This window comes from Narcine bancroftii, chromosome 7, assembly GCF_036971445.1.
Source record: "Narcine bancroftii isolate sNarBan1 chromosome 7, sNarBan1.hap1, whole genome shotgun sequence".
In the NCBI taxonomy this organism is placed as follows: Eukaryota; Metazoa; Chordata; class Chondrichthyes; order Torpediniformes; family Narcinidae; genus Narcine; species Narcine bancroftii.
The window spans coordinates 63,953,830-63,966,487 of NC_091475.1; the positions used below are offsets into that span (position 1 = coordinate 63,953,830).

General features: G+C 40.7%; 1 protein-coding gene across 4 annotated transcripts in view; it reads right to left on the minus strand.

The window, feature by feature from the left end:
• Positions 1-12,658, minus strand: part of LOC138738973 (phosphorylase b kinase regulatory subunit alpha, liver isoform-like) — a 207,767-nt gene that overhangs the window by 78,388 nt on the left and 116,721 nt on the right. For all 4 annotated transcript variants that reach the window (XM_069890252.1, XM_069890251.1, XM_069890248.1 and 1 more), the window contains exon 16: positions 1,605-1,714. In XM_069890252.1, coding sequence (XP_069746353.1) covers positions 1,605-1,714 — 110 coding nt within the window. The remainder of the gene's footprint in view (positions 1-1,604; positions 1,715-12,658) is intronic.

Sequence of the window (12,658 nt, forward strand, 5' to 3'; positions counted from 1 at the left end):
GCCCAATTACTGGGGGAGTTTAAGGAGGAGATTGATAAGCATCTAATTAGTCAGGGTATCAAGGGATATGGGGAAAAGGCCGGAAATTGGAAGTAGATGTGAAAACAGTTTAGCTCATGGTGGAGTGGCAAAGCAAACTTGACAGGCTGAACAGCCTACTTCTATTCATTTATCTTGTGATCAGGAAGGAGGTTCAGGACTCCCAGGTAGGGAAATTGAAGAAAGGTATCATAATCTTGGGTCTCTTGTAAATAAATAAATTATTCTGAGATATTTATTTTATATTCTATCCTTGTATATATGTGATTATTGTGATGTGTATTGTATGCACCATAGTCTAGAGAAATGCTGTTTTATGTGGTTGTAAATTTACAGTCAGATGATAATAAACTTGAACCTGGATGTAATTTTGGCAGTGTAAACTGCCCTGGGTTGTGTCAGTGGGTAACAGAATCTGGGGCAAAGAGGGGAGGGTGAGGGGCTGATGTGAAGATTATAAGTATCAAGTAGGAAAACTGTGTAGGACAGATTCAGTGGGCTGAAGGGCCTTTTCCCATGCTATGATTCTTACATGGAATTGATAATGGCTTGAGTGATTGTATGATCCACCCCAGCCCCTCTTTCCTATAACCTAATTGAGAAATAACACCCAACTTGCCTACTCACCAAATTTTTTTGTAAATGCTCAGCATCAATTTGAACAGCAAAAAATGCACAAGTTGACTTTGAAGTTAAGGTTCATATCTGTAACACCGAGGATCACCTGACAGGTCAGACAGGAAGCTAAGTCAAACAAAGGACACTTTCCATGTGTTTGCTCCTGGAGGGTCACCTGACTATCTAGACAAAAGTCATGTCAAAAGTCACGTCCCCATGACAAACAAGATCGGACCTTCCGACACTTTCTGATTGGTCCTCCTGCTCATCATGAGGCTACCTGGGCTGCCTCTCCACCACACCACCACCACCCCCCCCAACCCACCAGGTTGTAGTATAAAATATAGCATGTGGGCTAGTTCATTGCCTTTTGCCCTTGGGTCCAACCCTGGCTGTGGTGCCCCACCAGTTTCAAGTTGGAGCTGGATTTGTATATCTTTGTTAATTGGTGAGCCTTGCCTGCTTTTAGGGGGAGGGGTGGCAGGTACTCTTCTTAATCCTCGTCATATCATCAGGAGTTGCTAACACTTATATTTAACTTGCATTCGATTTGCATGATTATTACGTTACTGGTTGGCATGTGTATCTGCTGTTGCAGATTTCTCCTGTGTGTAGAGAACATTTAAGGTTCGGTACTAACACATGTTCACGATTGTCACTTTGAATTGTTCGAACCTGTTCCTTCATCACAGCATCCCCCACATATTCAGGAACAGTTCCAACAAATGCAATACTACATTAGAGCAGCATGGTTAGCAAAGAGCGATTACAATGCCAGCAACCTTCATTCGAATGCACTAATGACTGAGGAGTTTGCACATTCTCCGTGACCTTCTAGGTACTCGGATTCCAACCATGGGTGCATTTGGACGGCGTGGGTTGGTTGGTCAGAAGGGCTTGTTACCCAATGTGTCTCTAAATTTAAAATAAAATTAAAATTAATTTACCTGCGGAGTAAATGAGAAGGTCTGGTTTCTGATCACATACAACTTGGAAGTACCAAGAATACCAATACGTCGGTATGGGCGGCCACTAAGATTCAGTTTCCTGTTGCAACCTGTTGGGAGATAAGTTGATATGGTTTCTTATCCACATAGAACAGACACAAATTGCCCAGAGTACTTCAAACAAGAACAAAATCATGAGATTTAAAATCACATTAACTGTGATGATGGTAATGAATGGAAGTTGTGTACATTTTCTCTGCTGCATCAGAGGGTGAGGGGATGTGATAAAAGTATATAAAATTAAGAGTGGTATTGACAGGGTGGACAGGCAGAATCTTTTCCCCAAGGTAAAATCATCACACACTCAAGGGCATGCATTTAAGGTGAGGGTGGGAAAGTTTAAAGCAGCTATGTGGGGCAAGTTTCTTTCACTGCTTCCACCACTTCTCCCTGGAAGGGCCTACAGGGAGAAATGGTGGAAGCAGATAAAACAGTGGTTTTTAAGAGGCTGCTAGAGAGATGCATGATATGAAGGGGATGGAGCGATGTCCATCAGCTGCAAGCTGTGGAGTATGTTTAATTTGGACATCATGCTGGGGACAGACACATGGGCCAAAGGGCCTGTTCTGTAGTCCAAGTTTATTGTCATCCCATTGCTCAAGTATAACCTGTTAAAATGGCATTCTCTGGCCCTCGATGCAAAACACGCAGATACACCCCCAGAAATAAAACTCATACAGACAGACAATACATATGCAGGACAAGTATACAAATAAATTAATAAATATTGTTCCATGAATACAAGAGTCCCAGATGGTCAGTGTGTGCCTTTCCTTTGGTCATTCAGTCATCTCACCGCCCGTGGGAAGAAGCTGTTGCTTAGCCTGATGGTGCTGGTGTGGTGTTATCTCTTTTCTGATAGAAGCAGATGAAAGATGCTGTGTGTAGGGTAGAAGGGTCCTCAATGATTTCACATGCCCTCTTCAGACAACAATCTTGGTACATCATGTAGACGAGGTGGGAGGGAGACCCCAGTGATCCTCTCTGCCATTTTTATGGTCTTGTGCATTGACCGCTGATCCAATGTTCTACACCAACTGTACCACACTGTGAAGCAGCTGGCCAGGACACTCTCAATAGAGCTCTTGTAGAAGGTTGACATAATGGTGGCTGGAAGCCTTGCCCGCTTCAGTCTTCTCAGGAAGTGCAATTGCTGTTGACCCTTTTTGACCAGCGAGATGTTGAGTGTCCATGATAAGTCACTTCCAAATAATAAAATAGAAGAAATAATAGATCCAGCAGGGAGGTATGCAATGATAAAGTGCCAGATATACTCAGACTTTTGGAATTTGCTCAATATATATGCACCTAACGAGAAGGATCAAAATTTACGCAGGATATTTTTTTGAAGATTGCAGACACACAAGGAAATATATTGATAGGAGGGGATTTTAACCTTAATTTGGACCCAATGTTGGATAAAACTGGACAAAAGACAAGTAAAAAGAATAAAGTAGCCAAATATATGGTTAAATCAATGTAGGAAATGAAACTTATCGATATATGGAGGAGGCAACACCCAACAGAGAAGGAATTTTCATATTATTCGAGTAGGCACAAAACTTACTCAAGGATTGATATGTTTTTGTTGTCAGCCCATATTCAAGGGAGAGTCAGGAAAAGTGAGTATAAAGCAAGACTACTATCAGATAATTCACCCTTATTATTAGCAATAGAACTGGAGGACATCCCACCAAGAACATATAGATGGAGGCTGAACTCCATGCTACTTAAAAGACAGGAATTTAGGGAGTTTATTGAATGCCAAATTAAAACATATTTTGAAATAAACACAGGATCAGTGAAAAACAAATTTATATTATGGGACGCAATGAAAGCCTTCATTAGAGGGCAGATAATAAGTTATGTGACTAAGATGAAAATGGATTACAATCGGGAAATAGAGCAGTTGGAAAGGGAGACACTAAGTACAGAAAAGAAATTAGTAAAAAGGGATGATATAACGAAAAGGAGAGAATTGGTGGACAAAAAAATTAAATACAAAACATTACAAATGTACAAGGTGGAGAAGAACATAATGAAAACAAAGCAAAAGTACTATGAACTGGGAGAAAAAACACACAAAATATTAGCCTGGCAACTTAAAACAGAATAAACTAAAAGAATGATACTGGCATCAAGGAAAAAGGACAAACAAATTACATACAATCCAACAGAGATTAATTAAAATTTTAAGGAATTTTATGAACAATTGTATCAAAATGAGAACGAGGGGAAAGATGACAAAATAGAGGAATTTTTAGCTAAAATTGAATTGCCGAAATTGCAAGAGGAACAAAACAAACTAAAAAAAAACATTTGAAATAGAGGAAATGCAGGATATATTAAAAAAGCTGCCGAACAATAAAACACCAGGAGAGGATGGATTTCCAATAGAATTCTATAAAACATTTAAAGAGTTATTAATTCCTCCTCTCCTGGAAGTAATGAACCAGATAGAAGAAATACAAAACTTGCCAGATTCATGTAAGACAGCAATAATTACAGTAATACCAAAGATGGGAAAGGATCCATTAACACTAGAATCATATAGACCAATATCTCTACTTAACTCGGACTAAGATAATAGCGAAATTATTAGCAAACAGATTAGCTGATTGTGTACCTAAAATAGTAAAACAAGATCAAACTGGATTTATTAAAAAAAGACGAACAGTGGACAATGTCTCCAAACTTATTAATCTAATCCACGCAGTTCAAGGAAATAAGAAACCGACAATGGCTGTTGCTCTAGACGCAGAAAAAGCCTTTGACAGAGTAGAGTGGAATTACTTATTTAAAGTATTACAGAAGTTCAATCTACCAGAAAAAATATATAAATTGGATTAAAGCATTGTATAATGGACCGTTGGCGAAGGTAACAGTAAATGGATATGTATCGAGTGACTTTAAAACAATACAGGGATGTCCACTATCCCCCTTATTGTTCGCCTTAGCAATAGAACCTTTGGCAGAACAGATAAGAATAGAAAATAAAATAAAAGGGATAAAAATAAAGGAGAAGGAGTATAAAATCAGCTCATTTGCAGATGACATCATAGTATACATATCAGAACCAGAGGTATCTGTAAAAGAATTACATAAGAATTTGAAGGAATATGGAGAAATATCGGGGTTCAAGATCAAAGCAAATAAAAGTGAAGTGATGCCAATGAGTAATGCAGACTATACAGAATTTTAAAAAGAATCACCATTTAAATGGCAAGCACAAGCAATCCAATACCTAGGGTTCAGGTTAGGTAATAACTTAAGCCACTTGTACAAACTAAATTATCAGCCATTAATAAAAAATTGCAGGAAGACTTAGAACATTGGAAAGAATTACTACTAATGTTGATAGGGAGGGTAAACTGCATTAAAATGAACGTATTCCCAAGGATATAATACTTATTTCAAACATTACCAATTCCTTTAACAGAAAAATTCTTTAAGGAACTAAAGAGAATAATAAGGAAATTCTTGTGAAAAGGGAGGAATCCAAGGGTGGCATTAGATAAATTAGCAGAGAGGTATAATCAAGGTGGTTTGCAGTTACCAAATTTTAGAAATTATTATAGAGCCACAAAATTAAGGTATTTATCAGATTTTTACCAGACAAGGGAAAAACCAGACTGGACTAAGATAGAACTAGATAAAATAGGGGAAAAGGTACCAGAACATATACATTATAAGTGGGATGAAAAGCTGGTGCAATATAAAAACTCACCAGTACTGCATCATTTACTTAATACATGGAAGAAGATCATCTCTTTTACAACAGACAACCTTTCCTTAAGAGAATGGGAGAGAAAAGGAATCAAAAGAATAGAAAATTGTTTTTTGAGAAATAATTTATTAACATTTGAACAGTTGAAGTACAAATATGGAATAACTCATGGTACAATGGATGCATATCATCAATTGAAAGCTTATTTAAAGGATAAATTGGGAAACAGCTTTAGATTACCTGAAGGAAGTAGCTTTGAATATGTGATTACACACATAATGATAATTAGAAGATTTATAACCAACATGTACATTAAGCTGCAAGTAAAATGAAATAAACTATAAACCTAAGCAGAAGTGGGAAAAAGATAAAAAATGAAGTATGGGAAAAGTTATGTTCTGGAACATGAAGAATACAAAAAACACAAGGTTATGCATGATACAGTATAATTGGTTACACAGGGTATATATTATTCCTCAAAAATTAAAAAAAATGGGACTCAACATTATCAGATAGATGTTTTCGCTGTAAGGAAATGGGAACAACAACACATGCAACTTGAGCATGTACAAAAGTAAATACATTTTGGGAAGAATTAAATCAAATACTAAATAAAATTACAAAAAAACATACCAAAAAAAACCAGAGATATTTATTTTAAGTAACATAAGAAGTAGAGAATTAGGCCTCAAATTGGATAAAGTGCAAAAATAAATTCATTATGATAGCCTTAGCGATAGAAAAAAAATGTATAATGTCAACTTGGAAAATGGAAGAGAGCATGAGTATACAGCAATGGTACCGTGCATCTTGGCGCCTCACAGTTTGGCGGGCAGCAACCTCCTTTGAAGAAGACCGCAGAGCCCACCTCACTGACAAAAGACAAAGGAGGAAAAACCCAACACCAAACCCCAACCAACCAATTTTCCCTTGCAACCGCTGCAACCGTGTCTGCCTGTCCCGCATCGGACTTGTCAGCCACAAACGAGCCATATAATTTAAAAAAATAAAGTCACAATGTTTGAACAAATTTGTTCAAATTTGGTAACCATACATGGAACATATCCGAGAGAGCTTACCTATGACCTCCATCCCCTAAAATGAGAATGAAAATGATAAGAGGACATAACGACTAGATTCAGTGTGTAATAAATGACGCATTTTTCTTGTTTATTTTCCTTTGTGTGAAGATTTTATTGTATTGTAAATGTTGAATATTTATGGGTTTTGGAGGGGGTGGGTAGAGAGGAGGGAGGGAAAGGGGGAAAAAAAGGGGAGAACAGACCACTGTGTAAATTTAATGAGAAACGTTTGTACATATTTTGGTTGATATAGTTCATAGTGAGAAAAATAAAAAATTATTTTTAAAAAGTGACTTCCAAATTATTGATGTTGTAATGGAGGATGTCGTTCCTGGTCCTCCTTAAGTCCATGACTGAGACTCAGGTTGCACTCACACCATTTCTCAAGATTTTCCTCCTCTTCTCTGTAGTGTGACATCATTTTTTCTGATGAGGCCAATGATAGTTGTGTCATTTGCAAACTCTGTTGGAGATGGATCTGGTATTGCAGTAGCGGGTCGGTAGCGTGAACAGGAGTGGGCTGAGCACAGAGCCCTGAAGTGCGCCAGTGTTTACCGTGATAGTGTTCGAAATTCTATGCTCTTTCTGTAGGGAAGATCCGAATCCAGTTACCAAGAGGGGTGTCGAGTCTCAGTGAGGACAGCTTCTCTCACCAGCTTCTGGAGAATGAATGTTATTAAATGCCTGTAATAGAAGATTTAAACCGTGTTTTTTACTTTTGCAGCCTTTGCTTCTACAAGGCTGAGGACCTCCTTGTTTTTAGAATCAGCAGACATAAGCCAAATTCCACCAAGGGGCCAGAGATGCTGTTATCTGATGAAAGGACATCTGTGTACCAAGAACATTTAATCTTCCTGCTTCTTTTGGTCACAGACTGTCAGAGGGCCTAGCCCTGATGCAAAATAAACCATTGTCTTCAAAGTGATAATCTGAAAATTATGTTATTTGATAGAAGCCTAAGCATGCTAGCTTGCTCGCTTATCTTTCTTGCTGTGCTGGGAGTGGATGCTTGGGTGGGCAGTTTTTGGGTAATTATGGTCCCACTGCTGGAGTTTGAGACTCTCCAAGAGGTGGCAACATCTCTCAGCAAGAAGAACTTCTAGAGTCCAGCCAACGTCCCGGTCGGAGGAGGTGGAGAAGCTGCTACCGGCGTCCTGACAACCTACTACAAGTGTGCAGTCGTTGCCTCGCTTCGGCAGTTGGGTCCAGTCCAGGCATTGATAAGTATAGTTGGGAAGGGCTAGCATATTGTAGTTTGAAATAGCTTTTGAATTTGTAACAAACAGTTGCATAAACTGAACTGCTCTCGGTGTGTGTGTCTATTTTCTTTCGATAGCTCAAACACTGTGACCAATCTAAAACGAACAAAATGAGAGGTATAAGTTTACCCAAGACAATGCCGAATTGAATTTGATGAATAGCAGCCTGGAAAATGAGGCGCTGTTCTCTCGGTTGGTCAGGATGGAGTGGAAGGACAAGGTTATAGCTTCATCAGTGCTTCATGGTTTTGTCTGTAGGTGAATTGAAATGGCTCCAGCATTCCTGGGATGTGCGCTTTGATGCATTCCATCACCAGACGCTTGAAGAATTTTATGATGGTGGAGGCCATTGTCACTGAGGCCTGTTGTTGTCGCCCCCTTGGATGATAGTGGGTGTCTATTTTTGAAAAATTTATTTAATTTTTTTTTTCCATGCATGCAATCATAGCCAGATGCAAATAGAGCAGTCATATATTAGTATCAAATCCATTATACATGATGACCGCAGAGCCCACCTCACACCGCAGAGCCCACCTCACTGACAAAAGACAAAGGAGGAAAAACCCAACACCCAACCCCAACCAACCAATTTTCCCCTGCAACCGCTGCAACTGTGTCTGCCTGTCCTGCATCGGACTTGTCAGCAACAATCGAGCCTGCAGCTGACGTGGACTTTTACCCCCTCCATAAATCTTCGTCCGCGAAGCCAAGCCAAAGAAGAAGATAAAACCCCAACCCCCTCCCCCCCAAACAAAGCACCAAGAAAATAAAAGAAAGGAAAATAAGAAAAAGCACAGATAAAGAAAATAAAAGAACCAAAGGGCACCCCTCACCACACTGCTCTAATCATTTATATCTTTTAATACTTCCACAGAGATTCGAAACTTATAGATGTTTTTCCTAAGTTAATTCTCTCAATTTGTAAATACGGGCACCAAATTTTCAAAAATGCATCACATTTATTTCTCAGGTTATAAGTAATATTCTCAAGAGGAACACAACTACACATTTCTGCGCTCCATCGCTCCAGTCCTAAATGGGTGTCCGATTTCCATGTTACTGCTATACATTTCCATGCTACTCTCAAAATAATCTTTACAAATTCTTGTTGATGTATAGATAATTTTGATTTTGGTCTTATCCCTTCAATATTATCTCGCAAAACTAACATAGGGTTTTGTGAGAATTTAATTCCTGTGACCCTTTCTAAAAAAAATTGCCACATTCAACCAAAAAGATCTCACATTAGGACATGGCCAAGAAGAATGTAAAAAAAAGTACCTATCTCCTGGCCTCATCCAAAACACTGGTCTGATAAGTCTGATTTCAATCTATGTAGCGTGAGATATAGTTGATGTAAAAAAAATTACATTGAACTAATCTGTATCTAACATGTTTGTCATACTAACTCGACATAAATCTGACCAGTTTTGTTCATCAATGTTAATCTTAAGATCTGCCTCACATTGCTATCTGGACCTACATATCCCCTGCTTGGAAGTTCCCTTCTGAAATATAGTGTACCTAGCTGAGATAAATTTCTTTACATATCTATCATCTAGCAACATTTCCCCATCACCACATTTCAGTAATAACATTCTTTGACCCAATTTATCTTTTAAATAAACCCATAACTTTAAAAACAAAAAAAGTGTATCATTTTGTATCCTGTAGCAGTCCATGGCCCACACATGAAATGGCCATCGAACACAGCAACTGGCAAAACATCGTGTGGGCTGAAACGCCCATTTCCATAGGCTGCCAGCAGAGCGGTGAAACTGGCCAATCACTGCCAGTGGATCGCAGGGGGCCCAAATGGGGCTTGGGCATCCAAGGTAAGCAATCAGCAGCCGGCCTGCTCAAGCCATGCCCCAGAGGTGACGCAGCTGAGCTGACTGTAAAATGCGGAGCTGCCACTGAATACACTCTACTGGTGAATGTGTCTTTCTTCTCCTGCAGATTTGATCTACAGCCTTAGGGCTATAACTGAGAGCTATAACCTAGCTGTAGCCGTAGTGACCTTGCTACAGTGGTGATCCCAACTGGTCCAAACGGGGCTTTGAACCCGAAGATGGAAAAGCAATCCCCCATCAAGACTACAGTCAAAATGGTGGCATACAGGTATGTCTGGTATGACCTCCTCAAAGAGATCGCCCTGTGGGCCAGGACTTGTACTCAAGTGCCAGTCATCTAAACTCCAGACTCATATCAAAGCTCCACCACAGAGATCTGAGCCAGCACGACACCGCTTCAGCCATGTGCACATTGACATTGTGGGGCCCCTACCTGTATCCAGAGGCACACGTTACCTTTTCACAATGGTCGACCGGATGACCAGATGGCCAGAGGCGGTGCCACTATCAAAAGCTTCCACAGAAGCAGTGCACCGGCTTTACTCAACACTTTGATAGCACGTTTTGAGGTCCCTGAACACCTTACATCAGACAGGGGACCCAATTCACTTCCAGTCTATGGACCGCCTTAGCCCATGCCCTGGGGACCCAACTCCACCACACCACAGTATCACCCACAGGCCAACGGGTTGGCGGAGAGGTTACACAGACACCTTAAGGCAACGTTAATGGCATGGTTTACTGGACCAACAAACTCCCTTGGGTCCTGTTAGGCATCTGCATCACTCCCAAGGATAACCTCGAGGCATCCTCTGCTGAATTAGTCTATGGCGCACACCCCCCCCCCCCCCTCCCAGTTATACTGAGTGAATTCGTGACAGCCCCTGAGGATTTAGGGGAGCCCCCAGTGACCACATTGTCCCAACTACACGAGCACCTAGGCACCCTGGCTCCTACTAAACATGGCCAACTCTGCGCTTACATCCTAAAGAACTTTATTGACTGTAAATAGGTGTTTGTTTGGCACTTGGCTCACCAGCCACTTCTACAGCGGCCTTATGAGGGGAGGGGCCATACCATGCCCTCAGACACAATGGCTCCATCTGTGTTTTGGACATTGGAGATAGGGAAGAGACTTTCCCAATCAACCAGTTTAAACCGACTTACTTGGACTTTGACCTGCCCATCACTCACCTGACCCCATGATGCAGGGGTCGGGCTCCTAAAAACAGAGCCCCAATTGCCAGTTCTTGGTGGGGGGGGGGATGTCGTGTAGTCACCCACGGCCTGCTCACCGAACGCAGTGACCAGCAAAGCATCATGCGGATTGAAACGCCCGTTTCCATAGGCTGCCAGCAGAGCGGTGAAACTAGCCAATCACCACTGGTGAATTGCAAGGGGCCTAATCGGGGCCCGGGCATCAAGGAAACCAATCAGCAGCCGGCCCGCTCAAGCCATGCCCTGGTGGTGATGCAGTCAAGCTGACTATAAAAGGCAGAGCTGCCACTGAATAAACTCAGTGTCGAATACACTCTACTGGTGAGTGTGTCTTTCTTCTCCTGCGGTTTCGAGCTACAGCCTTAGGGCTATAATCGAGAGCTATAATTTGGCTGTAGCCGTAGCGACCTCGCTATTAGTACATATTTATTTTTTAATTGTTCAAATGGCATTAAATACCTATCTTCAAAATACTCTTCTATATATCTAAATCCTTTCCAAGACCAAACATTTAAAATTTGATTGTGCATTGAAATTAATTCTGTAACAAAAGCACGTTAGGCAGGAAAAGCCTCTTCATTTCAACTTTGTTGTTTACCTTATTCCGAATATTAATCAAATGTTTCACAAGGGCGCTTCCCTCTCCCCAGGTATTAAATTTGATTTCCATTCCGATATTCTATCTAGTTCTATTTTTATCCATGTTGGATTTTCTCCCTCATCAAAAAGAAGCCACAAATCTCATATGAGCTCCCTTATAGTAATTTTTTTAATTTGGTAATTGCAAACCTCCTAACTCATACTTCTATGTCAGTTTATCCTACTGCCATGATTTGTTCTGAGACTAATGTCAGTCTAACACGTGGACCACAGGGCCTGTTCCTGTGATGCACTTCTAGAACGTAGAACACTACAGCACTGTAACAGGCCCTTCACCCCTCAATGTTGTACCTAAATATTTCTACCAAAAAAACCGAAACCCTTCTTCCCTCATAATCCTCTATTTTTCTTTCATCCATGTGCCTGTTTTAGAGTCTTCTCAATACCCCAATTGTTCCAGCTTCCACCACCACACCTGGCAGTGCATTCCAGGTACCCTCAACTTTCTGTGTAAAAAAAACTTACCCCTGAACTTTCCTCACTTCACTTTGTACAAATGTCCTCTAGTGTTTGCTACTCCAGCCCAGGGCAAAAGGAGCTGGCTGTCTACCTTGTCTCTGACTCTCAGAATCTTGCACACCTCTATTAAGACTCTTTGGAGCATAGAAGGAACTACCTTCTACACTCCAAGGAGAAAAGCCCTAGCCCTGACAACCTTGCCTCATAAGACACATTTCTGAACTGGTAAATTTCCTCTGCACCCTCTCCATAGCTTCAACCTTCTTCTTACAATGAGGTGATCAGAATGGAACATAATTTTCTAAGTGTGGTCTCAGCGGAGATTTATAGAGCTGCAACATGATCTCTCGTATCTTGATCTCAATCCCCCGACAAATGAAGCCCAGCATCCTATAGGCCTATAGGCCTTCTTAACTAACCTATCAATTTGCGTGGCAACCTTGAGAGGTTATGGATTGAACCCCAAGGTCGATTCGTGCTATGCAGCGACGCAGAGTTAATAAGTGACCTCGATATAGGGGAGCCATTAGGGAATAGTGACCATATGGTATGATTACTCTTGAGCTGCAATTAGAAAGGGAAAAAGAAAGGAAGTCGGAAGCATCTGTACTGCAGTTAAATAAAGGGGATTATGCAGCTATGAGGGAGGAGCTAGCCAAAATAAAATGGAAAGATACACTAGCTGGGAGGTCAACTGGGGAAAAATGGCAGGTATTTTTGGACATTTTTCACAGGA